Source organism: Tarenaya hassleriana, unplaced genomic scaffold (genome assembly GCF_000463585.1).
Source record: "Tarenaya hassleriana unplaced genomic scaffold, ASM46358v1 Cleome10, whole genome shotgun sequence".
NCBI classification, from domain to species: Eukaryota; Viridiplantae; Streptophyta; class Magnoliopsida; order Brassicales; family Cleomaceae; genus Tarenaya; species Tarenaya hassleriana.
Genome location: NW_010960188.1, coordinates 1664506 through 1689794, shown reverse-complemented (window position 1 = coordinate 1689794; position 25289 = coordinate 1664506). Strand labels below are relative to the sequence as shown.

Sequence of the window (25289 nt, the reverse complement as noted above, 5' to 3'; positions counted from 1 at the left end):
TTAAAACCGTTTTTGAAAAAAAAAAAAAAAAAAACAGAATTTTTGGTATCCATAAAAAAGAAAAGAAAAGAATAGCTAAAAACAAATACAAAGCTCTACAACACCAAGTTAGTTAACCGGAGACGAGGAGGCAGAACAGTTTTGGCCCACGTGGGTTAGCCTTCAAACTCTTTCTGGTTAATTCAGTTGTGTCAGCTTTCAGTTGTTGTTAACTTGTTAGAAATCCTCCCTCCTACAGGACAAGACAAGACAAGACATCAAGTTCTCCCACGGGACAGGAAGATTTTTTTGGATGTGAACTCCATCTCTGGGTTACTATATCAGGAAACTTCTTGGAATGATAGATTGAGTTCTGTTGCAGACTTAGCCACCAATCCACCTCTCCTACACAAACCCACACGAAGATATGAGACCCGAAAACAAGCACAAGAAGGAAGGTTAAAACTCTTCATCGTTCACCTGACTAGAGAGGGGAGGCAGGCCTTGACTTTCTCAAGTTCCACAAAGCAACGACTGCATCGCTCCATCCTATGTGACGGAAGTTCGATACAAGAATTTTTGAGTGACGATGAAATCTAAGGTGCGATACAAGATAGTTCTGTGCAGATGAGATAAAGAAAGCAAAAAAAAAGGTAAACCCACCTTTGCTCTGCTTCGATATCTACACCAACCGATGATGGCGCTGATAGTGATGAGTATATCAGTGAACCGTACATTCTGACCAGCTTAAGCAGCAAATCCAGTGACACGCTCAAATGCCTAAAAGCAAGTTTTTTTTCTTTGTTAAAAAACATTCTATGAAGAAAATCATGCGATACTTGGTGACGATATCTCGACATCAGAGGAATTAAACAAATTGGAAAAGAAGTCACATTCAGGCATAAGAAGAATCATGCATTGTTGGCCTTGAATTACAAGACAATCTTACGCTTGATTTGGACGACAACCAATGACTAGAGCAGGCATAATGGATTGGAGGATCCCGTTACACACGTAAACTCATCTAATTTCTCCAAGAAGCGTGGAAATCGAACTTATCCAGATAAATGAATGAGAGCTAGAGGGATTTAATTAAACCACATCACATGATGAGCAGATAGGGACCAAGAATCTTTATCAGTTACGGTATTTGCTGAGATAACCCCCAACAACAGTCTCTCAGTTACACCCGAACGACAACCCCCACCAGAACCTTTTGCCAAGTGCCAACCAGAAAAGAAACAAGCATCTAGACATGAACATCGTGAAAGTAAATTTCACTAAATAATACAAGGTTTCGCTTAAAGAAGTGCATGTTTACCTTTCCATTTCGCTCCCCAAAAGAGCTGTCAGAAGGGGAAGAATAGAGGTACAGGTATCCAATGTTAAAATATCATTTTTCTCGGTTACCACACTCAATACATCCGCAACGACCTGTGACCAGTAAAAACATGGGAACCTGTTAGAATCCCACATTGACCATATGTGGGGACAATTGAGTCTTTATAAGGTTATGGGCACCCTCCCCCAAGAACATAGCTTTTGGGCTCTCAGTTCTACCCATGGACTTTGGGATTTAATTGGACCCATTATGGATGGGTTCAATCAATTGGTATCAGAGACACTCACAGCGTTATCAGCCATCTTTTCTATCGCCTCTATTGAGTTTTTAACGTCACTCCTTTCCCAATGTCTACGAACCACCTGCAGAAAATTACAGAAATGATTTAAAACAATGATAATCTAACACTAACAGAGCATCTGTTTGGATACATTAAGTGCTTGCGCCATTTTTCCTTTAAACAATTTCAGTAAGCTACGTGCATATGTGTGGGCACATCATGGAAAACCCGAAAGAGCTAATGACTACAGGTCAAATTAAGAAGACTACATCAACTACAGGTCAACTAAGAAGACTAAGTCACAAACAGCTACTTTCTTCGCAATTACCTGTAACTTAGCCAAACGAGACTGCATAGAGCTGACAAATTGATTATGTTGCTCCATTATATCTGAAACAATATCCTCTTCACTAACTGAAGTGATGCCTTCTGCAGGTGATAAATGGTTTCCTCTCTGCTTGAACTGCAGGAAATAAGATATTAGTACGCATTATCGCTGGTCCTCAGAAGATTGTAAGCAGAAGCATGACTCAACTAGATGTTGCTAATTACAAACTGTAGAACTGTAGAATGGATATTTCAGATTCCTAAAGGATGTCTGGGATCGGTTGTGTAGCATAGGGTGCCTTACAAATCGTTCAAAGATACATCTAAGGTTTAGCACTTTTGTTCTTTCAGTGAGGTGATAACAATTAGCAGGCTACAAAATGTCAATTCTCCATGAGTCTATTCTTCCATTTAGTTAATGAGCTAAACTCCATTATCATGCTTCTATCTCTGTTTTTTTTCTGTCTCTACATCGTGGATATGAGGTAAACACATAGGATGTCATGGAATCTCAGGTTACTATTCACACCTCCTAGCAAATCAATCATCTCCAGAATGAAGCAAAAAACATAAATATCACAGAATCAGATATTTCAGCATCAGCAAGTATTGAAAGTATATTACCACCGCAGATATGCAATTGAAGACACAAAATGCATAACCAGAATAGCGTCCAGTAATACCATAACTTATTAATTACTGAGAGGTGCTACTGTGCACGGATGATAGTTTTATGGTATAATGATGCCTTAGGGAAATGAGAAGGAAATGCACAATGGAATCGAGTTAACAGATACATGAGGATGTATAAACCAAAAAAAGGTCACATAATTCCCTATGGATTGATGGTATGACTTGTAGACAAATAAAAAACTGTTGCTTGTTTGAAAAGGACTCAAGTTGGAAACAAAATTTTGAGGTCATTACCGAATTGGATGGGCGGACATTCGCGACGGGCACATTTCCACCAGAAATACTTGAAACAGGTCCCTCAAAGTTGGAAAATCTCCCTCTCCTCTCCCTATTGATGATGAGGGAATGCATATTTCCTAATACGTTAAAGGCATAAGTATGAGAATCTATCCAACCGTGCACTAAAAGATACTAGACGGAAACAGGAATTACCTCCTTTTTTACTTTCAGATGGATCTGGATCTCTATTTGCTTTGTAGTCCATTAAGTCATCTGAAACATTAAATTTACTCTCAGAACTCTAGATCTCCATAGAAAGGAAAAGAGACATATACTTTAGAAGGACCACAAAACAGTAAAGAAGTTGTGTTATCCGAACATATTATACTTTAAAACCACTACATATCCCTCAAGATTGATTCATCCCTAGATTGTGCATGTTTCTCATAGTGGCAATAGTCTCATAAATACTTTTCACAACTCCACCAGAAATTCAGAAAGCGATAGGCCATTTTTGAGGGAACGAAATAGCAAATAGATATAAGAAGGCATTCATATTTTGCACTGAATGTTGACAAAATAAACCGACCACAATATAAACAGACAGAGATAAGAAAGGCAAGTACACGTACAGTTTTCGTCGTGGTTCCTTGGAGGTGATCCCACCAATGATCTTGAACCACTCCTGCCAAATCCCATATATCTATAACCATTAGGTTTCCTCTCAGCAGCAGATGTACCTTGTGTACCACCTCTGACACTAGAAAATGCATTCCCATCCAAGGTATTGCTTGGATCAGTTGCCTGAGATCCAGGCCTTTCAAGAGTGGATGTGGTTGGCAGATCTGACTCATTTCTGTTGCTTGGCAACCTTCGCGAATCAGCTGCTTTTGACTGCAGCGAATATGGCATGGTCCTTCCAATTATGTCGAGCTCTGTCCTGGATTCAGTTGCCTGATCACCTCTAAGATCTGTTCTGGGTACGATAACCGGAACAAAATCAGACTTGTTCATTACAGGAGCATTAACTGCTGTGTTAGCTCTTGCAAAATTCCTCTTTGAGGTTGAAGCAGTAGAAACAGCAACTGGAACACCAGAAGCAGTCTTAAGTGCATTGTTCAAACCAACACTATGAGGAGTGCCTGATCCACTTCCTGTGGCTTCAAGCAGCATATAAAACAAGGAAAGACATGGTTAAATAAGCAGAAACATAAACAAAAGAAGAGTGAAATGTAGAATGGAAAATTCTAAATTTAGATAACAGGCCAACATACAAGTCGAAGTTCTTGACTCTTTAACTGGATCTGAATTTTGAGAAACTGACAACCTTCCAAGAGGCTTTGTTTCCTTCAACAATGAATCTGAATTTTGTGATATTGATAACCTTCCAGCAGATTTTGTTTCCTTTGTCAAAGAATCAGAATTTTGAGAAACCGATAATCTTCCAAGAATCTTAGTTTCCTTCAACAAAGGATCTGTGTTTTGCGAAACAGACAGCTTTCCGAGAACAGCCTTTGAGCTGTTATCCCTCAGAATCGTTTGATCTTTGACTGAGCTAGAATTTTTATCCGAGTCATCGTTTGGTTGAGTAACGCCTCCAGCCATATATGGCTCTGTGCGCTGAACATGCGATTGGAAAGTGGATAAGAAGCTTAGAAATAATAACTGGTGGCTATATAGTGGAAAGGCCACTCGATAACAAAATATGTGCATAGGCAGGGCAATACCGAGAGATCTACAACCCATACGCCTACACAACTTTGATTGTATGAGCATCCAAGAAGCTTTCCCTCATGAAAATTCAGATCTGACAATCTTGACCAGCCAACATCCACCCCATCATGACACCTAATCGGCTCCCAAGAGAAAATCTAAAATTGGCACAAAAATTAAAAATGAAGGTTCGGTAAGCATGCACATTATTAAACAACAACGAAAACTATAAGTAACACATCCTCAAAAGAGATTTTGACAGGTCAACCTTCTTTAAGTAATGTGTAGGCACAGCATATTCACGAGATCAAATTATTGAAAGAACTTACCTTGAGACTTTCATGCAGCCCACAAAGCACAGCCTTCCCATCTGGATTAAATGTCAAGCAACGGACCCCAGTAGTCTAGCAGGAATCTGTAGGTCCTCCTTCAATTGACACTTTATACATCTCAAATTTTGATTACAAAAAAAATAATAAAAAATCAAAATTCATGAACCCTTCACCATAACGACTCCATTATTATAAAATTTTAAAAAAAATAGCTGTCATAATCAACCAACGTTCTTCCCATTCAAAAAAAAAATAATTAAAGATTTACTCGGTAATTAGTTTTTAAAAAGGGAAAAAATATGGTAAACGTTATGTCATTAGTTAAATAAAAATCTATTGACAAAGAAAGCGTGGTATTGGCATACGATACCTCAGGTCCAGCAGAACCAATCAGCTCGAATGTTTCAAGGTCCCAGAATTTTACGGTCCGATCAGCTGAACCTGTTACACAAAAGCAAAAAGAGAATCACTATATAAATTAAGAAATATGCCGTAAGAGAAAGAAGTTGCCGCCATTGAGTTATTGTTGCAACTAAAGAGAGGCTAGACAGAACAGAAGGCTGCTCTGCCCCTTTGTTCTCTCCCTACACATACCCTTCGGAAACATTTCTCCACTGTCTTAATAACAAGTCCAATATTATTATTATATGGTGTAAGAGGAACAAACTTACTTTTCATGGATATACTTTAAATTAGAAAAAATAAAAGATGATCAAGATAATGACATGAACGATTATTGATAATGCTAAATTGTTATTTCATACCACTATGAATATGAAGTTAAGCTTTTCATTTTGTTAATGTACTGTCATACCAACAGTCTTATGTCAGCCCTGAATACGTGAACGTCAATGTTAAGCGATTTTTCTAGATCGAGTACAACAAACCTGTTGCCAGCAGAAATTCATGGGGATGAAAATCTAGGCACTGAATTTGGCCTTCATGACACTTGAAATCATGCAACAGTTTTCCAGCTGTCAGATCCCATACCTGTTGAAGGCCACATAGTACATCAAGGAGCCATGTACAAACAGACAAAAGTCTCAGGAGTTTTACTTTTCAAGATAACAAATACAGGAGGTGGTGCAAATCTCAGAGAGATAGGATAAACAACCTAAAATAGTTAGAAAAATCAAAACCCTAAGTATTTGAAATGTTTGATTCTGTAGACCCTGAAAATGTAAGCACAATGCAAAACAAAATTATTTCAAAGTGTTTTCTTATTGGGTTAGTCGATTCAGCCATAGAAAGGTAACAAGAAACATCCACGAGCTCTTAAGCTAACTTAAAGAGGAAGATGCTTACAACGGAATTTCAGCCATGATAATACATACAGCATGGAAGATTAAAACAGAGATCAAAAGACTATCATCCTTCAACACCTACATACAGCATGGAAGATTAAAACAGAGTTTTATTATCTCAAAAGACTACCATCCTTCAACCCCTATTTCTACTTTATTCAAAATTTATGGTTCTATGTTTCTTGTAAAAGGAAAAAAAAAAGTTAACTAGTTTGCACTGTACATATTGACACCTCAATTGTTTTCCCCAATGCACAAGACAAAGTCTTACCAAACAAAGGAAAACAACCAAGGACAGGAAAAACAGATACTAACCTTCACAATATTGTCCTCCCCACCAGATACAACCCAACGGCCGTCTGGGGTGAATCTGAGTACATTGACTCCTCGAGTGTGACCCTTGTAAGTATGGATGCAACCCTTCTTTCTTATGTCCCATATCTTGAGATTTGTGTCAAGAGATCCAGAGGCAAAGAACTCACCAAAAGGGTGGAAATCCACCGATATGCAATTAGATCTATGGCCAGTGAGAGTCCTTACAACTATCAACAATGCGACCACAAGAATGTATTAGATAAACAAACGAGTTGAACTATGGCTGACAAGCAGAAAACGATAAGAGTAGTGTGTGTTTTCATGGAAATACAATACTTACTCTTAGCCTCCTCCAAATCCCAAAGTTTGATAGTACCACTTGCAGCTCCTGCTGCTACTAAGACTTCCGAAGCATCAAAAGTGACTGAATCAATTCCACTTGAGTGCCCATACAAGCTCTGACCAAAAACATCCACATAAGAGACGTCAGTTGGTAAGAGCCATTGGAAAGAAAAGTTACCGATACGCTCTCCTAAACTATGTACAAGGAATTGCCCACATTCCAACATCCTATCAGAGTATCAGCTTCAGTTAAAGCATCCTATAATATACCAAGACAAGCCACGGTAGAAGTAACAGAAGGAGAACTGACCAGAATGGCGTTGGGCTTACCAATAGCCCAGAGATTGACCTTGTGATCTTCCCCACCTGTTACAAGAACCCTCGATGACTTCCTCCCGATTTTGAGACAGTTCACAGCAGCAGAATGTGCCACAAATTCCTCTATCATTCAAGTCAAGGCTCAACAGCGTTACCAGACAAAAAGCTAGTCAAAATTCAACTTGACTAGTACTGAGAGGTCCAAATTATAACACAGATCAAGATAGATCTCGGGAACAAGAGGTAGAAGCAGCAGATCGAGCCCGGCATGATGTTGGGCAAAAGAGAAAACCTAGAAGGAATCCCGGAAAACATGAAATTAAACAATAGTGGTAAAGGATACGGAGCTTGTAGGCGCGCTTGGTGGTCATGGCCGAAACGAAACCCTTAGAGCGTCGGACATTCAAAATTCTCTCTCAACAATACAAAATATCAAAAGACCCAGAGAGCGGAAAAAAACAACCAAGATCCGGAGTCCAAATCCAATCGAGCGCGTCACAATCTGAAATCCCAAACAGGGAATAGATAAGAAACCGAGAGAATTGGAGATAACGCAAATTAATCACATCATCAGGAGAGATGAGTAAACGATAAAACAGACGGCATACCCGGCAAGTATCGGCTTCTTCTCCTCCGAACGAGAGAAACCCAGAACGCCAACCGCACTCCTCTTGCCTCTGGCTCGCTCGCGGAATCGTCGAGCTGTGGGGACAGGGAAAAAAAGGGTGAAATGGAGATGGGGAGTTGAAAAACAGTAGGAAGAAAGAAAATGCAGGAGAAAAGGCCTTGAAGGGGAAGAAGATCCGAGGAGTGGTTGAAGCGTATATTTAAGTGTTTCTCTAATGGCGGAGTAGAAAGGAAGAGAAGAGAATGACACAGTAGAAGAAGAAGAAGAAGAAGAAGAAGAAGAAGGGGAGAGAGAGAGAGGGGCGCAGTGTTTTTACCTGTCGGAGGGCTTCTTCTGATCTGCGCTTCTCCCTCTCTCTTTTCAAATTCCAAACATTTTTTTTTTCTGAACGAATCATCTGAAATTATATATAAATAAAATATTCGACCGAAATTATTTGTTTTGTGATATATTTTTTTTTAGATACGCTTTTCCTTTCTGAAAGCCACACTCATCCTTAATTTTAATTTCCACAAAATAATTAACCCGCGGATTATTTTACATTTCTAGATATAGTAGAACTGTAGAGTCTTAGAATCCTGATGAATTAATGAATAATTATTTAGATATTTCGATTTTCTTTCAATGGAGTTGAACATAATTAAAATATAAAAAAAAATATATTATATTTTGTAACATAATCCAATAATTGTGTTTGAAGATGAAGAGGATGTGTTATGCGATGACACAAATACATGTACGCGACTCACAAGGTTTGGTTGGAAAACAACGCACCGCCTAACTGCATCATGGGACCTCTCCAACTCGTGATTCCATTAAATCATATATTATAAACCTAAACAAAATATATATATATATATATATATATATATAATATGAAATAAACTTTATGCGAATCACATGGATGGAAAGACGGTTTAGTTGGGCTCTTACACATACACATATATATTCTCATGTGATTATTGTCCCTGACAAAAAAGAATGTATATAGAAATGGTTTGGTACGAGAGTGTGTGAGCATAGATGGGCTGGTGAATATGATTTCATGGACGGCGATGAGCAAAAATCTACACGCATTTTTTTTGTTGGAATCATTAGAATCAACATGATCATGTTACTCTCTCTCTCTCTCTCTCTCTCTCTCTCTCTCTCTCTCTCACACACACACACACACACACACTACACCCCCTTCTGTCAGTGTCTGTATGTTGTGTATACAACACAAGTCCATGTCTCTAAGTCTAATCTTTATGTGCCTATACCGGTTCTGAAGCCGCTGTTTACTGCCTTCACAAAATAAACGCCGACACCGACAGCCGACAAGGGACGAGGCTCTACCATCTGTCAATGGGTCCAATCTCCACTCCCCCCTTTCTGCTTCTTCTGACTCTGTCAAATGTGTAGTACACAACCCCCCTTGCAAAATTCCTCTTTGAGGTTGAAGCAGTAGAAACAGCAACTGGAACACCAGAAGCAGTCTTAAGTGCATTGTTCAAACCAACACTATGAGGAGTGCCTGATCCACTTCCTGTGGCTTCAAGCAGCATATAAAACAAGGAAAGACATGGTTAAATAAGCAGAAACATAAACAAAAGAAGAGTGAAATGTAGAATGGAAAATTCTAAATTTAGATAACAGGCCAACATACAAGTCGAAGTTCTTGACTCTTTAACTGGATCTGAATTTTGAGAAACTGACAACCTTCCTAACAATCACCAGGATCCAGAGTTCTAATACAATACAACCCATCCCATCCATAATGGGTCTAACTAAGTCTCAAGGTGCAGAACTCACCCCAAAAAGCTAGCTTGTTGGAAGAGGGTAACCATACCCTTACAAGGACTTAGTTTTCCAAGTTCCTAACCAACACACAATCTTCTTTTATCCATCAACTGGAATGTGCCACTACACTCCCAAACATAATAAGACCCTGAATCCGACTTCTTAGTAAACAACATCTGTATAGACATCTTAGCTGGCTCTTAGCCAAAAAAAAAAAAAGATCAGAAGATTCTCATCATGTTTTACTCCATGAAAAAAGTGCACGAATTAGATTATGCCCACGAAAAAGGGAAGAGGAAAACAAAAGCCTAATATTTCAATACCTCACCTACCTGCTCCAGCCTCCAAGCTCAGCCGTCTCAAACAACAAGGTTACTCTTCCTACTATCAAAACTCTGGAAGATCTCATTACATGAAGGCCAGGCCACCACCGAAACAATAAAGCTCCTCTTATATAATAGCTCCAGCTTTGTCATTTCACTCATCACTCTTAAGAGTTAAAAACTATTGGGAAAGCAGAACACCTGCATAGGAAAACCTAACTCAAAGCCGTCGCCCATAACTTGCTTAGAATCACCACACACAAAATATGATTAGAGTGAATTTTAGGTGTTGCATCTCATTCTTTCTCTTGTAGATCCAACGAAAAGGGAGATTAGTACTGCCTATCTCCAATTATATGAATCGCAATAGCAATTGGAGAGAAACATGATACAACAGAACACATGAAGTCGAATCTCATTCCACAAGGATTGCCCATGGCTGGCAGTAACTGGATATTCACTGACACACAAAAACAAGACTAACCTTGAACCCGACAGAGACTCTAGGTCCCAATACCCTGATAGCTCTAACCTTGGGAAGACCAGGAGGAAAAGTCTTGCAAGACTTAGTATAATCCACTAAACAGCATCCACTCCATAACCCTAGAAGATGAGACATTTTGTTGAGAGGATACTCCATGGATGTTACTCCAACAACTCATCCAACTCACAAAAGGTATACTTAAGGTGTACCAACCCCAATTAAGTAGACTCTTCTCCAAAGGCGTGAACGTGATCATGCTCAGAATCATCAAGATACAACCTTTATTGCCCCCCATCCACGAGAGTAATCATTTAGCTGAGAATGAGAAATCAAGAATAGCAGAGAGCAAAGCACTCCTAATTTCGGGCAAAACATATGTTTTATTCTGAAGGTATACATAGTCAATACAATCATTCACAACAACGAATTCGCATTCACGGATATCAGTGTGAGACAGAAGGGGATAGGGAAAATTGCCTTATTAATCACTGATCGATGAACTCGAACTCGTCTTCCTTGAGATGCGCGAAGAATTTGACAGGACCACGTCCCTCGATCTCCTTCACAAACTCTACCTTGTAAGGCAGATTCGCGGATATTCGCTTCCCCTTCCAGACAGCAACATAATTCTTGATCACACCTTCCATACCCGTCAAATCCACCTCCGGCACGCGAACCACATGGTACACCTTCAACGGCACGCTCACCCTAACCCTAGCCCCAACCTTCGACTTCTCCTCGGCCTCAGACGAAGAAGGATCGAGTCCTGCATCAACGGAAGCCTCAGATTTTACCGCTACATCGCATCGAATCCTCAATGATCTCCTCGAGGTCGAGATCGGAGACGCGCATTTGCCTGGACCGCGAGAACCAGACAGCGAAAAGGGAGCGAAGACAGAGGACCTGAGCACCACCGGTCCGGAGGCGGAGAGAAAGTCACGAGATGACGGAGGGCGAACGGCGGCGATTGTCGCCGGGGACAAGGCGAGAGCACACATCTGCGACGGAATCCGGTCTAAGGGTCTTTACTAGGCTTTCCGATATTCTTTTACGAACAAAAAACAACAAATGATTAAGTAATAAATAGATGCATCTTCGTGTTCCTATAATAATAATATATTCGCGTAGAAGTCGATCCATTTGGGATAATGATATAGAAATAAATATTCACGCAAAATGGGAGATGAACAGAAGGATGAGGAACGTGCGGCTCACACAGAAACCACATCATCATCTTCGGATAATAGCATTTTATTCCGCGGTTGAACGAAATATATGAAAGGATAATGATAGTAATAAACTAAAGTTTTACATAATGATTGCATGCCATGAAGGAAGGATTCCACAAAAGACATGAAAAGGATACACAGAGGGACTTCACCAAGAGGGGCGTGTAAGTAAACCAGTAACCAGTCCTGTGGCACAAAGGGATTACTCACTTCAAATGTTCTCCTAAAGCCGACAATAGAATTCAATATATGTATGTATGTATATATATAAACACCCCACCGTCTCTCTCACGACTTTTTTATTTTATTTTATAGAAATTGATTATTATGAAAGGCGAGGACGACGACCGGGGTGGTGGCCGATCAGTCTGCACTGGTCGGGAAGCATAGAGGATATAACCTCTCCGTTCAATGGGAAAAGCTCCCCGTCTATGCCGCACCCGTTATGCGTCTTGCTCCCTGCCCTTATCCTCACTGACCTCACCTGTCACAACCCAACACCCCCATAAGAATGCTTTCCTAATCATTCAGATTTTTCCATCCATCCATTGATTTTTTTTTTTACCTTTACGTACTCCACGTACGGAAGCGAGAGGTGCCGACCCAGTTGCAGAAGCACGAAGAACCTCATCAACCTGAGTCGACCGCTCCCGTTGACCAAGATCATGTCCATGGTCCTGTCGTCGTGTTCAGCCGTCGGTGCCACCACTTGCGAACTCTGCACCGTCCTACACGCATGGTTGCACACTAGTATCCCCAGGAAATTCCCCTTCTTGGCAACCCATTTGTCTTCAAATCTCATACCCTCCTCCTCCTCCTTCATCATCCCTCCATCCTCTGGTGGCCCAGGCAGCTCGATCGAATTCTCCACGTTCCAAGCCGATGGCTCTGAATCCCATTTCGGTTCAGCGTCCCAGATCGGACCCGGATCAGATAAGGTAGAAGATATGTCCTCCCTGTCATTAGCACCGGCATTCCCCCAAGAACATCGAGCTGAAGGATCCTGCACGGTGGTAGTTAACCCGGCCCATCCTTTATCCGTCCTTGACTTCGACCTAGTCCTTGGCCAATTAGGGGTTGTGGACAGAGGCAGTTGCGGGTGTATAACCTCTGGCTCAGCGACTGTAACATTGCTTCTGCCGGATGAGAGGCGCTTAGCTTTTGGATCTATCCCTCGGACATATTCAGACGGCTCAGTGCTGGCATGAGTGCTGCTACCCGTATCTAATTCCCCTCCAGACATCCTACTTGGGGTCATTATCGAGTCAATACTCGATAAACTGGAGGCTCTAGGCATTCCTTCTTTACTCGATCTCCTCATTATATCCATGTAAAGATATTGCATGTCGATAACTTCCTTTTCAGTTCCATTCTTCCCTTCACCCTCTTTTTGTGCTGGAAGATATTCCACTTCATAGCTATACTTTGGCAAACACATGAACTTGAGAAATCCAGCAATAAAGTAACGCAAAGGACCAAAGCGCTTTTGGTATTTTCCAGAGAGTTCCAAAACTGCAACAGATGATAACATCACAGTTGCAGATATTTCATTAAGGCGGCAAGGAAACACCAAGAAACAATGGCGCATGTTAGTGTGTAATAAATGCAACAAGAAAACCATACCTAAAGTCAGATGGTATTCACATCTAAAGCTCATAATACGAACATATGTCTAACTTAAACAGTGGCTCCAAACTCTTAGTTTCAGCTATCAAATTCATCATGAGATGATAAAACTACGAAAAAACCGCTTGTCACTTGTCAGAGTCAACGTAGAGTTCGTGCAGTGATAGTTAATGTACAAAAAATAACACTAAAAGCCGTAAAACACACGTTAACACACAAAGCTCCAAGGAATATTTGACAAACTTCCCTCAAAATGGCAAGAAGGAAGCAAACAGCTAAAGCAGAGAAAGGAAATAACCGAAAAGCCAGAAAAGCATAACGAAGAAAAATGGGAAACTGTATGAAAGGCCTTTATTTTGGTACAAAGCACCCAAGCATTCTCACTTACCATCGCTAACAAAACCATAGTAGGAGGCTGTCATTCCGAAGTGAATAACACCCGTTTGAATCCACTCAACAGCGAAGACATCAGTAGCTGTTAGACCACCCTAAACCAAAAAATTCCTTCATGTTGAGCAAACATTGACTGAGTACAACAATATAAACAATACATTTCTTCACAACTTTATTTTTTTTCAAATCGAACAAATTGATTTGCAGTTGAAGAATTTCTCGTCGGGTGGAATGTGGGGTTGTGAAAGATAGATATATCAGCAGTCCACAGCCAGTGCCCTTGAAGTACACAACATTTGTTGATCTGCTGATTATAACTAATAACCAATACCCTTGCATATACAAAAGAAGAAGATACTTCTTATGTACACAGGACCACAGAATGACAAACATCTTACTCAATTAAGAAAAAGCTAGATCAAATAACGTGTTATGTTTATTTTTTTAACAGTCATATTTTCAAAAATAGCAACTTGTTTCTCTAAAGTTCCTGTACAATATCACCTGCTCAAATTTTTTTTTTACGAAACGATAACATAGATCAAAATCCAAAACTACTAGCCTACTAAACCGATGTCACTAATAAAATGGCAGCACACAAAATGAATTCCAGAAACAAAGAAAAATGGCACACACAGGCACTACATGCAAGAAGCCGGAGTACCTTCACAATAGAAATTGCTGCAGATATAGGATCTCTCACACCAAGAACAGTCCAAACTAGCGAGTTGTCAGAACCAGCAGGTATTATTCCAATCGGGATAGAAATTCTTTCTTTATGGTTGCTTCGAGAGAGTAATCCATTGAGAACCTGCGGCATTGGGAACCGTAAGGCATTAAGAGGAGGCTCATTCCATGTAAATAGAATATGGGAGAGGTTAGCATCAGATGCTGTTTTGCATCCAATCCTACCCTGCCAAATCACCTCTACATCATAAGGAAAATCAGGATACAGAACTTTCATGACTTCCGCAGGTTAGTTTAGTACAAGTACATTCATTAAGATGTGTGAGAGTTCTCAGTTCTGAGCTAACGGCCATTTGCATGAATGGCATGCTTACAAAGCGAAGTGTAAAGAGCCCACAAAGCTGAGTCATATACGATTTCTTTCATTTCAATATAAAAGTCGGTTCATTGATAAGTCAGTACTTAGAGAACCTATAAGAATTAAGGAATACAATATGATGAACACTACATAATTCCTAGTGCTTAGAGCCTAAAAGAACTCAATACATAAGGAACGCTGATTATCAGACCTCATTAATGATCCCATCGCCACCAACACAAATTATTCCTGGAAGGATAAAAAAACTGATAAGGCACAACAGAAATGGTATGGATAAGAAAGACAGCCACACTCTAATTTAGAAGCTAGATATGTAATATGCCATTAAGTGATGCACAAAGCAGCGGTACCGTCTGAGCATGCATTGATGTCAACAGTGGAAGCCAGCTCTCTTGCATGACCCGCTTTAGTTGTTTTAACCACCTCCAACTTAAATCCAGCAAGCTGTGGAATTTGCAACACAATGCACGATTGTAAGGAAAAAAAGATAAAAAAAAATATTAAATACTACCAAATCGAATTGGAAGGAAGTATTCTCAAGGGCACAGATAACTTAAATAAGTTTGGTTGCTTAACAGTTCTGAGACATTATTTGGGCATGGAAATTGGCATGACAAATGACAATTAAGCCAACCGAGATGAAAATAATGAAATTACAGCAATAATACCTTGAAAATTGGTTCCACTATGTCATGGAAAACTTTGGAAGATCGCCCATGCCCTGACCGAGGGTTTAATATGACAAGCATTTTGGGTGGACTCTTGCACCTGAAGATCAGCTCAGGAGGAGTGTCAATGGGAACCGTAAGTAACTCAGATGACGCCTGTTTTTTTGAAGAGACTAATGGATGTGGCAAACAGTTAACGAAACACTGTTGATCTGCAAAACTTGCTACCCATTGAACTGCTTCTTCTATTGTAGGCGCCAAAAAGCGGAAATCTTTGCGACTTCTCTTAGGTTTCATGAAACAAGAAAGGCCACATGAACCCTTTCCAAAAGGATAAGCATGCACGGTGAAATGCCTGAGACCAACATTGTATGTGACCTGTCAAAATCAGAGGATAGAGATGAGTTAGTCGATTAGTACCTGTTTTGTAAAATGAATTTAATGGCCGATTACTCTGCAGAGAAAAAAAAAATTACCGACACAACGTCGTCAAGTTGTAGCATGTGAGAACCCCAAACAAGAGCCCTGCTTGTAAGCTTGGCATCCACAGCTTGTTTGTTCGGAATGTCGGGGGATGATGATTGCTGATCGTCTGTAGCGCTTTTTCCACTCACAGACTTTCTCTTATCCAGAACAAGCTTCCCAGAGTAAACAAGACAACCTAACAAATTCGATTTCTCATCCCCTCCACCAATATCAATACGATGCTCATCAACTTTTGGTTTCACTTGGGTATCATTCGTGACCTCGTTGTGTTTCGAAGAAGCCTTGACCTTCTTGCTGCGCTTCTCAGGGAATACAATGGGTGATGACTGCTGAGGTCCACCAGTGGCTATTTGTGAACACAAACCCAAGCGTCTCAGTGACTGCGGTGCCTGAGGGATCATTACTCTTAAAGAAGAATTTCGATTCACACTGCCACTCTTCTGCATAGCGATTCCACTAACCTCGTTGCTCTAGATGCCAACCGATAAAACAGACTAAAAGGATCGAGGGACATAAACAACCAAAAACCCTAATTCCTGATGAGCAAAAACAATCCAACAAAAATCAGACGCCTTTGACGAAGCCCCCTCACTCGAGCTGGTCTATGAACAAAATTGTGGGGAGTCAATTACAGCATATACAATAATCCTAATCTAACAGCGAAACCCCGCGACTGAAGATCAGATCCGCCAACGCAATAAAAAAAATTCCAGAAATCAGCCGCCAAAATTTCCCGTATATATATATCCTGCGAGACATCGAATTACACAATTCAATAGATAAACCTGCGAAACCTCAACTGATCATGCGGAATTCCAATAATATAGAACAGAAACACAGCAAACTGCCTCAAAATCGGAAAGGGAATCGTCGCGAAGCGAAAGGAGGAGAAAGAAGAGCTTGTTCAGCAATTTGCCCTTACCTCCGCCGATCGGCGACGAAAACAGTAGCAAGACTAACGCCACCGGATAAAACCCTCGCCGGAATTGAAGAAAAGTGACGGAGAGTGGGAGAGAGCGACAATGGCGGAGATGAATGGAATTGGACTCGATTGGATTATAGACAGCAGAAACCTAAGGCCCCTTGGTTTTCGGGGGGCATTTCCATTACAAATCTTTATGGTCTTTCGCTTTGTATTATATATACATATATATATTATCAATAATCATTCATTAAAATTAGATTAATTACGGAAGAAGTTTCCTAAATCATCCCTCCATTAATCAGAATCATTCGTATTTTATTTTGGTCTGGACCAGACCACTCTCTTCTTTGCTTTTTTTTTTTGAATGCACCTAATAGCATGTGGTTATAAATATCAAAATTAACCAAAGTCAATAAATTTATATGCAATTTACCATTTTTAGTGAAAATACTTATCCACATTAGTTTCACCCATATTTATTTAGTATCCCCCGAAAAATCGTTAATGTAATTTCAAAAATCATTTAATCACTAATTCTAACATCAATATAGTTTTGATATACAAAGTAGAATTCGAATTCTAAATTAAAATAATTAAAATTCTATAATATTATCAATATGTTAAAAATTGTTATTTTAGAATATAGTTTTAAGGTTCTATACAAATTCAAGCGTTCCATTGAATAAGCGCTTTATCAACATATTCATTTATTTATTTAGGAGCGAGTCCTAATGTATGTGGAGCATGAGAGGACTGAGGACGGCGGATTTGAGGTGGGTTGCCTGCCTAATCACACATGTGACATGGCATGTATTGATTATAACTATTTAAAATGGTTTAGTAATAGTAATAATGATGATGATGGCAAACGGATCAATGGAATGATTAGGTGAACCAAGGCGGTTTCATCCTTCTTAGATGAAGCTATATAAAAATAACGGTTTGTTAAATGTCTAAATTAGCAGTTGATATATAAAAATAACAGTTTGTTAAATGTCTAAATTAGCAGTTGATAGTAAGGTTTTGAATGGTAGTGGCTTTTATTTTGGGTTTTTGGCTTTAGTTTTTGGTTTTTAGTTTTTAGTTTTTGGTTTTTGGATTTTATAAGTTTGTAAATCTAAAAAATTGTAGCTTTTGGATTTTAATTGATTTTTTTCAAGTAGATTTCCGTGTTTTTAGAAAAACCAAAATTTAAAAAATTTGATTATTGGTTTTTTCAGTTTTTAAAATCTAAAAACTCCGAAAACCACATCTCATTCAACACCTAAATCTAAAAATTGAATAGGTATAAACTAAACTAACTTAATCTAAATCTAACCATGGATAGCCCGATACACAAAGCGTCCCCGTTGAGTGAGATCTGGAGAAAGATCCCACCACAAGGGTGTTAAATTCCATAATCTAAATCTCACCATATAATTAAAAAAATAAATTTAAAATAATCGAATCAAAATATAATACAAACTCAACAATTCAATCACTAATCTAGTAAACAACATGATTATGTCAAATTTATACAACATAAAATATCAGAAGCCAAGAAATGAAAAGAGAAAAAAAGAGGAGACTTTGTTTACCAAAAATAGCATCGGTTTACATTTTCTGTCTTTGAGTTTTATTCTAAACAGAAAGAATCATATGGAAGTGTGAATTTGTGCAACAAGCAACTGGTCTAAGTCTAACCTGAGGGGTCTATGTTACAAACAACAACATTGAAGTGTGAAGAAAGAAAAGGAACCTGCAATGTAAGGCAACTCTCTCATTGCTTCACTGTGGAGCTGTTCCTCTCCTCAGCTGCTGTGTCGGAACTTAGGCCGCACTGTGATAACTCCTGGTCTTGTCTCATCGAACTTATACCTGCAAGGCAACTCTCTCATTCCTCTTTTCACTTTGATATCAGGTTATTTAGTTTTATATATATATATATATAAACAGTTGCATTTTCACCCTTTATCCTCGACGAATCTCTTCACAGCTATAGGGAGTGAAGCATGTCCATGGCTGTGATTCCCGATACCTGCAGATAGAGACAACATGTAATGCTATAATGTATCTGTGACAAAAACTCTTCAGATGGGGCATCCTGTAGATAAGATGTCAACACGATCAACCATTTTAGTGAAGTGTCGACCGGCTTAACCTCAAAGATACGAGGATTAATATCGGTTTGTCACACAGGCGGGAGTTGAAATGGTGCTCCGTTTTGATGTATTGAGACCACAATTGGTTCAGACACAGAAACATAGCTTTCACAGGATAGCAACCGATGCATTTGTTGTCCCGGGAAATAGATGGAAATACATACCTGTTATAACCTGCAACGAGTTTTGAAGTTGCCTGGAAGACGTCCTTTGAACATCTCGCCTCTCCATATTCAATCTACTACAAGGCTCTTGTGATGCAGACCTTACAGCCCCATTCTTTACTCTGCATCGATTTGGGGATACTGAGCGATTCACCGTTACTTGACTCTCAATCTTCTGTAAACGTTCTTGCAAAACTCGAATAGCTTCTGTTGCATGGAGACCATGGAGATCCAACTTCCATGTGTCATTGCTCCTATTTGTTATACTCAAAATTTTCTCGGCTGCCTCAGAATTTAGCCTCTCAGCCGCTAACCAATCCTCCCTCGCTTTCTCAGAATGGTACTTGGCGGAAGAATGATCACCTCTTAGAAAAGCATTTTTAGCAGCTCTTGAATGATGTGATGCTGACCTGTTCGACGGAAAGAACCAGGACTACTCAATAGCTTATCATAAGTACCGGGACTTTGATATGAGAAGCTGATTAAATCGCCGTAGCCTGAATGAGTTTAAAATGCACTTTTTAACAAACTTATGCAACATTTAGACATGATCAATGATGATCAAATAGCAGTCGACATCAAAGCTAACAACTTAACGACAGATGAACATGAAAAGGAATTCATGCATTTACGTACCTCATCATTTTCAGGGCATCCTTGCGATGACTCAAATAAAGATCATCCTCTTCCCACTCGGGTTCTAAAGGTATGGACCGAAGGTTCTGAATAACCACATCCAGGTCGGAAATAACATCAGTGGTTTTTGTGCTGTTGGAAGGTTTCACCATAAAGGTACTTCCTTCACCGTCTGGTAGATTGATGGAAGCCTCATCAGCGAACCTTCCGTTATCAGATGAAAAGCTGTCTACGTTTGACCATAGCTCTTCAGCTTTCGTGATATCACTATTCTGTGAAGAGTGACCAGTAGAAACGATCCCTCCTAGAAAATCTAAAGCCATCTCAAAGTTATCGTTTGTAGCTAACAATATATCTGTTATCAAGTTATCATCTGCCCAGCTGTAAAGTTCCTTGAGCTTCTTAATGGCCGAATCATGACTGTTAACTGGTGCAATTGAAGTGCTTGATTTGCTACCGCAACTGCCACTACTTGCATGGTTTCTGCAATCCTTATTCTCAGTCAAGATCGGAAAGTCCAATGGAGATGTCACAACTGATGAGAAAGATTTTACACAAGGTTCATGATCTTTTCTCGGCTTCCCTCTGGCATCTAGTGGAGGTAAACCGTTTGAGACAGGCGGAAAAGGGTCCGCCTCAACCCCGCTTCCGAGTCCTTGTTTCTGCCTCTGCTTGAGATCAAAGGCAGCCCAACCAGATGATTTGCCCTTCATCCAAGACATCTTTGCAGTGCATGAGTTGGAAGCAGTGTTTATCATACAAAGCCCATCATGGTAATACTACAACAAAGGTCAGACAATTTTCTGATCAACCCCCAAGGACAACTGATTCCGGAGAGGAAAGTGACAGTTTATACGAAATAACATATCATATACCAAAGCACCAGAGAAACCGAGCATAGGGCTTAAAGGAGGGGAAAAAAGAACATATCATTTCTGTAAGAGAATCGGCACAAAGATAAGTATCACTGTGACTGAGGACTCCAGTATCACCATGATTGATATACACGTAAGTAAACAAGGTACTCAATCTGTTTCCGAGGGGAAAAAAGCATTTTCGAACTCAGACAAAAAGCTCAAAAACTCGTGTCCAAAGCCGAATCCTTTTGGCGCAATTAGAGGTCTACAGAAGAAATTAACACTCAAAGCAAACAGCAACGGTGGAAGAACGCCATCATCAACTACAGAACAAGCACACGGAGACAAACAAGCTAAGATACATTAAACAAAACCCTACTACAGATATGGAGAAAATAACCTCTTTTTTCCCAGATTCGTCGGATGCAGAAGCGTGCTCGGAGATTCGCAAGTTGTGACAGGACAACAACGGTCGTAGACGAATAGGACACCTACCGGCGGCGAATCAGACGGCTGAGACGTAATCGAGATCGACGGATCTGATCTGATGGTTGGTCGTTAGGCCGCCGGAGGAGGAGGAGAGAGAATTTATCAGATTCTTCACACGCGGAGAGGGAGACCGCAAATGGTTGCATATTACGATTTTGTCCTTCTCGAGCCTTCGTCAAACAATACCCACATAATATTATTATTATTATATTATACCCACGAAATGATTCAAATTTTTTTGCCGATACTAAAAATAATATATATATTATAAGATCCAATACGAGACAAACAAATATAAATATGCGTTAGCTAAGCGGAGAGTGCAGCCACGCGCTCGTCGACGAAATCTTTTATCCGCACTACCATCTCTCTGGATTCGGCCACTTGGGGGAAGATATAAAAGGCATGGAACATGTTTGGATACTCCAATAACTCTGCTCTTTTCCCGGATTTCTTTAACCACTCGTAGTACCTTCTCTGCCAGTCCTGCAACGGATCGAATCCTCCGACGATCACCATCGTCGCCGGGAACTCCTCGCCGGATATGTCGACGGCGTTTGGTCCTGATACGTTCGCCGCCACGTGGTCCCGGTTCGATCCCTCCGGTAGAACCGCCTTCCATGACCAGTCCGTCCGGCGGACAGAGATCAACGGAGCTCCAACGATGCGCTCCTCCGCCTCCGTGCGCTCCTCTCCGCCGAAGAACGGCTGGATCGCGATGATTCCGGTGATTTTCACGGCGCCAAACCCAGCGGAGCAGGATCTGACGGCGACATTGTGAGCGATGTTTCCGCCGGCGCTGTCCCCGACGAGGAAGCACTTCGTCACATCAGCGTTCGGGGGAAGAATCGTGGCGTGATTCTCGTCGAGAAACTTGAGAGCGTCGAATCCGTCGTCGTATTGGGCTGGGTAACGGTGCTCGGGAGCGAGACGGTAGTTGACAGAGACGATGTAGGCCTGGATTTCCCGGGCGAATCGGCGGCAGAAGCGGTCATAGGCGATGGAGTCAGGGCTGAGGAAGACGAAACCACCGCCGTGGAAGAAGAAGACAACGGGAAGGCGGCGAGAGCCATCGTCGGAGGGGGGAACGTGGGGGGAGAAGACGCGGAACCAGAGATCGCGGGAAGGATCGACGGAGAAATCTGCGGTGGAGACGCCGTTGGAGGGGCGAGGGCTGACGGGGGAGCGGAAGTCGAAGAGGCGGAAGAAGCCGCCGCGGGGGAGGGAGCCGTCGGGTCGTTGGATTCTGTCGATGAAGGTGGAGGCGAGGGAGAGGGTGAGTCTGGTCTTCAAAGGGATCGACAGCCTCTGTTTCGGGTGAATCTCCGTCGCCATCTCTGCTGGTCCTTCAATGGCGTTTCAGACGCTGTGTACTCTCATATATACTCCCCCCCAGAAATCGAACAACTCATATTTGGCTGCAATGAGTTGGTTTTCATGCAAATGTGAATTTTTACTAAATTAGTCGATTGTACATTTAGTGTAAGTTGTAACGGAGCTCTCCGCCACCAAACTTGTACGAAACCATATTGATATATATATATATATATGACCAAAAAAAACAAAAGTTAAAAGGATACGGTCTGAATCAAGATGGCATAAGGCTGTTTACCTCGATTCTCAAAGAGATCACCATTCCTCCCGCTCGTTCATGAAATCATCCCACATTCTCAACGCAATGTTCTCTCGCAGAGAAGCAGCAACATGCTCATGCGGTGTAGATTCCAACCGCATCAACTCCACCTCTTCCTCATCTTCCTGTTCCGGCCAGTCTTCCACCGCATCACGTCCCGACCCCAGGAAGAGCCAGTCGTTGCGGTCTTCGAGCCGTATAAAGTTGTGCAGAACGCTAGCAGCGATCACCAGATCCCGCTGCACGTGGAAAGCGTACTGAGGGGCGGATTTCAGGATGGGAAACCTCGTTCTCAGCACGTCGATCGATCTCATAATGGCATTGCTCAAGCACTTGTGCCTGTGGTTGAACAGCTCCTCAGGGCTCCTCGGTATCGAGTTCGCGCCTCGGAATTCTCGCGTATCGTACCTCACTCCTGGGTACGGAGCGATGAATCCCTTCACGTTTGTGTAGCCTCTGTCCACGAGATAGTATTTCCCTGGCGAAAAAGGCAGTGGGGTTCTTTTCAAGAATCGTTTACCGAAATGATTCTCGTTAAGAGTCTCTCACCTTCGGGGACTCGGGGGAAATTTTGATTAGGGTTGTTCAGGACTCCTCCCAAGATCCGTGAATCCGGGACAGAACCTTCCCATCCGGGATACACGAATATGAACTGCAAGTCGAAGGTGCAAGCTGCAAGCACATTTTGGGTCAATACCCCATTCTTGTTTTGAAAACGGGAAGCCTCTTTTGCGGGAACATGAGCTGGAATTTGCATCCCGTCGATAACCCCGATACAATCCTGGCAGCAAGCAAGCAACAAAGGCAAGAATCCAAACCACATTTCCTCTCTGCATTGCACATGAACCAGAGATTGTTTCAGTGATTATAGATCCTTACCTTGAAATACGGATAAAATCTTTTGCTACCGGTTATTTCCCGAGGTGTCGCCTGAGGTGGTGGCCTCAAGATTTCCCGTGACAGTGACTTGACCGCTTTCAACACGTTGTTGAAATGCCGGCTAATGGTTTCACCAGAATGTCGAAATCTTTCTTGTATCACTCTGTTACGCTGATTGTGACCCACAATGTTCAAGAATATGGCGATCTGCTCTTCTATCATAACACCCGCAGTATCCCGCAGTAAACATTTCCGCCGTAGAGTGTCGGAAAGTTTACGAAACACTCGTTTATCCATCCGAAGCATTTCCCTGCAATCATCATCAGGCCCTTCAAGAAAGCCCTTCATAAAAGCACATCTCGTAAGAGGGAAATTACTCGGATGCGGGCTAGATAGGCCGCGTAAATAGTAGTAACTGGCAGCCGCAGCCATTAGTTCCATCTCATCCAATTCTACGTCAAAATCGTCGCTGTTAGAAGATGAATCTGTAGAAGTAAAGCAAGAGACAACATGTGTAATAATACCATAATACCATTAATGATTAAAAGGTTCATGATACAAATTTAATACTCCAAACTGAGGCTATTCAACTCTACACTTTCTCTGCAACCACTGCAGGCGTTTCTCGTTTTTTAGAGAGATGAAAATTTCACGGGCATTCGGGTTCTCGAACAAATCCAAGGCAAGAAAATAAGTGTGATGGTCAACACCTTGGATTTCATCGAGCACTTTTATGCATTTGCTAATGGAAAACCTATCCTCTTTCTTCTTCGTCAAAGCAGCAGCCCTCATCTTGGAAGCCGATGCGATTTCAAGCATGGCTTCCACTATGGCGTCGCCACTGGAGGCCTTGCGGGTTCTCTTACGCAGACAAGAAGCAGATGGTGTACTTCTGTTCTGTCCATCCACGACATTCGCATCATCTCCCGAGCCAGAGGAAGGCTCATCATCTACGTATGTAACCTGTGCACCATGATCAGCAGCCATGGTTGTGCTAATCTTCTGTATCAAACAGAAAGCAGAGGAATAGGGAAATATCATCACAATATCATCTACAGCTGAGGAAATGACATCCGAAATCAAATACGTCACGTGTGGGAAAAAAAAAACCCTAAGAAAATTGAAGCTTAAACAAGAATCGAAACGCAAATTACAGGATCATTCCGAACTGCAAAATCACAAATTCGTTACACAGTATAACTTCTTCGCGGATTTCTCGTTTTCTCTACCACAATCACCAAGGTTCAAGTCGCAAACAGCTTTTCCTGGTTAGAAATCACAAAAAATGTACCTATAATGATTTGGAAAATAGAAGCGTAGAATGGAGAATTTCAGTTCATGAGCTACGAGATTATAGGGTCGTTACATGAATTTTCCAGGAAACCAAACCGATCGCGTCATCGTACAGAGTAGAATCAGAATCAGGAAGAACTCAGGAAAGAACAGAAGTAAGAGACACTAACCCACTCCGCGAATTACGATCACAAACTCTAGGGCTCGATGGGTTTTCCGATTTCAGCAGAAGGAAACAATCTCCACTCTCCGGTGGTTCACGTCTGATGACTGTGCTGTGCCTTTTACTTGTCTGATTTTTTTTTTCTTTCCAGTTTTCTCGCCCGTTGCCCGAAAAATCGCAGCCAGGTAAAGGATGTAAAGCTGAAAGCCCACAATTGCCTTATTGGGCCACGCCTTCGGCCCAAAAACAGTTTCAATTAT

At 41.2% G+C, this 25289-nt stretch overlaps 6 protein-coding genes across 12 annotated transcripts; all 6 read right to left on the bottom strand.

The window, feature by feature from the left end:
* Window positions 1-17: 17 nt before the first annotated feature.
* On the bottom strand, window positions 18-8196 carry LOC104800604 (katanin p80 WD40 repeat-containing subunit B1 homolog). Of its 2 annotated transcripts, XM_010523472.1 has the most exons (20): window positions 8109-8196; window positions 7773-7866; window positions 7508-7666; window positions 7157-7287; window positions 6845-6962; window positions 6505-6731; window positions 5773-5875; window positions 5256-5326; window positions 4883-4957; window positions 4568-4711; window positions 4115-4460; window positions 3473-4000; window positions 3054-3113; window positions 2856-2977; window positions 1930-2064; window positions 1609-1683; window positions 1301-1413; window positions 643-759; window positions 460-528; window positions 18-384 (listed from the first exon to the last, which is right to left on the bottom strand). In XM_010523472.1, the coding sequence occupies exons 3-20, from the start codon at window positions 7533-7535 to the stop codon at window positions 321-323; spliced, it is 2526 nt and encodes an 841-aa protein (XP_010521774.1). In that variant the 5' UTR covers window positions 7536-7666; window positions 7773-7866; window positions 8109-8196; the 3' UTR covers window positions 18-320. The 2 variants fall into 2 exon arrangements, 1 of the variants encoding a protein (XP_010521774.1); XR_769780.2 differs by lacking the exons at window positions 18-384; window positions 460-528; window positions 8109-8196 and adding an exon at window positions 929-1192 and having other exon boundaries at window positions 670-759; window positions 7773-8088.
* Window positions 8197-10645: 2449 nt separating this feature from the next.
* On the bottom strand, window positions 10646-11555 carry LOC104800596 (ferredoxin-thioredoxin reductase, variable chain). Its single transcript, XM_010523454.1, has one exon. The coding sequence runs from the start codon at window positions 11377-11379 to the stop codon at window positions 10867-10869; it is 513 nt and encodes a 170-aa protein (XP_010521756.1). The 5' UTR covers window positions 11380-11555; the 3' UTR covers window positions 10646-10866.
* A 127-nt stretch (window positions 11556-11682) lies between these two features.
* LOC104800589 (sphingoid long-chain bases kinase 1) lies at window positions 11683-16962 on the bottom strand. Its single transcript, XM_010523441.1, has 9 exons — window positions 16772-16962; window positions 15840-16597; window positions 15364-15741; window positions 15046-15139; window positions 14886-14923; window positions 14294-14440; window positions 13625-13724; window positions 12176-13122; window positions 11683-12094 (listed from the first exon to the last, which is right to left on the bottom strand). The coding sequence occupies exons 2-9, from the start codon at window positions 16293-16295 to the stop codon at window positions 11936-11938; spliced, it is 2319 nt and encodes a 772-aa protein (XP_010521743.1). The 5' UTR covers window positions 16296-16597; window positions 16772-16962; the 3' UTR covers window positions 11683-11935.
* A 1356-nt stretch (window positions 16963-18318) lies between these two features.
* LOC104800580 lies at window positions 18319-21196 on the bottom strand. The gene is made up of 5 exons (XM_010523427.2): window positions 20973-21196; window positions 19716-20494; window positions 19080-19489; window positions 18722-18791; window positions 18319-18631 (listed from the first exon to the last, which is right to left on the bottom strand). Exons 2-5 carry the CDS (start codon window positions 20471-20473, stop codon window positions 18565-18567), a joined length of 1305 nt encoding a protein of 434 aa, XP_010521729.1. The 5' UTR covers window positions 20474-20494; window positions 20973-21196; the 3' UTR covers window positions 18319-18564.
* Window positions 21197-21288: 92 nt separating this feature from the next.
* On the bottom strand, window positions 21289-22477 carry LOC104800536 (probable carboxylesterase 18). The gene has a single exon (XM_010523364.1). It carries the CDS (start codon window positions 22394-22396, stop codon window positions 21371-21373), a length of 1026 nt encoding a protein of 341 aa, XP_010521666.1. The 5' UTR covers window positions 22397-22477; the 3' UTR covers window positions 21289-21370.
* On the bottom strand, window positions 22388-25179 carry LOC104800545. Of its 6 annotated transcripts, none has more exons than XM_010523388.1 (7): window positions 25037-25179; window positions 24728-24838; window positions 24284-24575; window positions 23574-24058; window positions 23244-23475; window positions 22674-23172; window positions 22388-22479 (listed from the first exon to the last, which is right to left on the bottom strand). In XM_010523388.1, the coding sequence occupies exons 3-6, from the start codon at window positions 24558-24560 to the stop codon at window positions 22691-22693; spliced, it is 1476 nt and encodes a 491-aa protein (XP_010521690.1). In that variant the 5' UTR covers window positions 24561-24575; window positions 24728-24838; window positions 25037-25179; the 3' UTR covers window positions 22388-22479; window positions 22674-22690. The 6 variants fall into 6 exon arrangements, with proteins under 6 accessions (XP_010521690.1, XP_010521707.1, XP_010521699.1 ...); XM_010523405.1 differs by having other exon boundaries at window positions 24765-24838; XM_010523397.1 differs by lacking the exon at window positions 25037-25179 and adding an exon at window positions 24940-25029.
* Window positions 25180-25289: the final 110 nt, after the last annotated feature.

What these genes read in the sequence shown, in the direction of transcription:
- LOC104800604 (XM_010523472.1), bottom strand. Translation starts at nt 7,535, where the DNA reads ATGACCACCAAGCGCGCCTACAAGCTCC. An exon ending in GGCTGCATGAAAGTCTCAAG is followed by an intron (nt 4,712 to 4,882) that starts GTAAGTTCTTTC and finishes TGCCAATTTTAG; the next exon opens with ATTTTCTCTTGGGAGCCGAT. An exon ending in TATGGGTTGTAGATCTCTCG is followed by an intron (nt 4,461 to 4,567) that starts GTATTGCCCTGC and finishes TCGCATGTTCAG; the next exon opens with CGCACAGAGCCATATATGGC.
- LOC104800596 (XM_010523454.1), bottom strand. Translation starts at nt 11,379, where the DNA reads ATGTGTGCTCTCGCCTTGTCCCCGGCGACAATCGCCGCCGTTCGCCCT.
- LOC104800589 (XM_010523441.1), bottom strand. Translation starts at nt 16,295, where the DNA reads ATGCAGAAGAGTGGCAGTGTGAATCGAAATTCTTCTTTAAGAGTAATG. An exon ending in CATCAATGCATGCTCAGACG is followed by an intron (nt 14,924 to 15,045) that starts GTACCGCTGCTT and finishes TTATCCTTCCAG; the next exon opens with GAATAATTTGTGTTGGTGGC. An exon ending in CAGCAATTTCTATTGTGAAG is followed by an intron (nt 13,725 to 14,293) that starts GTACTCCGGCTT and finishes TTTTTGGTTTAG; the next exon opens with GGTGGTCTAACAGCTACTGA.
- LOC104800580 (XM_010523427.2), bottom strand. Translation starts at nt 20,473, where the DNA reads ATGATAAACACTGCTTCCAACTCATGCACTGCAAAGATGTCTTGGATG. An exon ending in GATGCCCTGAAAATGATGAG is followed by an intron (nt 19,490 to 19,715) that starts GTACGTAAATGC and finishes TCCGTCGAACAG; the next exon opens with GTCAGCATCACATCATTCAA. An exon ending in AGATTCGTCGAGGATAAAGG is followed by an intron (nt 18,632 to 18,721) that starts GTGAAAATGCAA and finishes GTTGCCTTGCAG; the next exon opens with GTATAAGTTCGATGAGACAA.
- LOC104800536 (XM_010523364.1), bottom strand. Translation starts at nt 22,396, where the DNA reads ATGGCGACGGAGATTCACCCGAAACAGAGGCTGTCGATCCCTTTGAAG.
- LOC104800545 (XM_010523388.1), bottom strand. Translation starts at nt 24,560, where the DNA reads ATGGCTGCTGATCATGGTGCACAGGTTACATACGTAGATGATGAGCCT. An exon ending in AGTGCTCGATGAAATCCAAG is followed by an intron (nt 24,059 to 24,283) that starts GTGTTGACCATC and finishes TTACTTCTACAG; the next exon opens with ATTCATCTTCTAACAGCGAC. An exon ending in TTTCCCCCGAGTCCCCGAAG is followed by an intron (nt 23,173 to 23,243) that starts GTGAGAGACTCT and finishes CTTTTTCGCCAG; the next exon opens with GGAAATACTATCTCGTGGAC.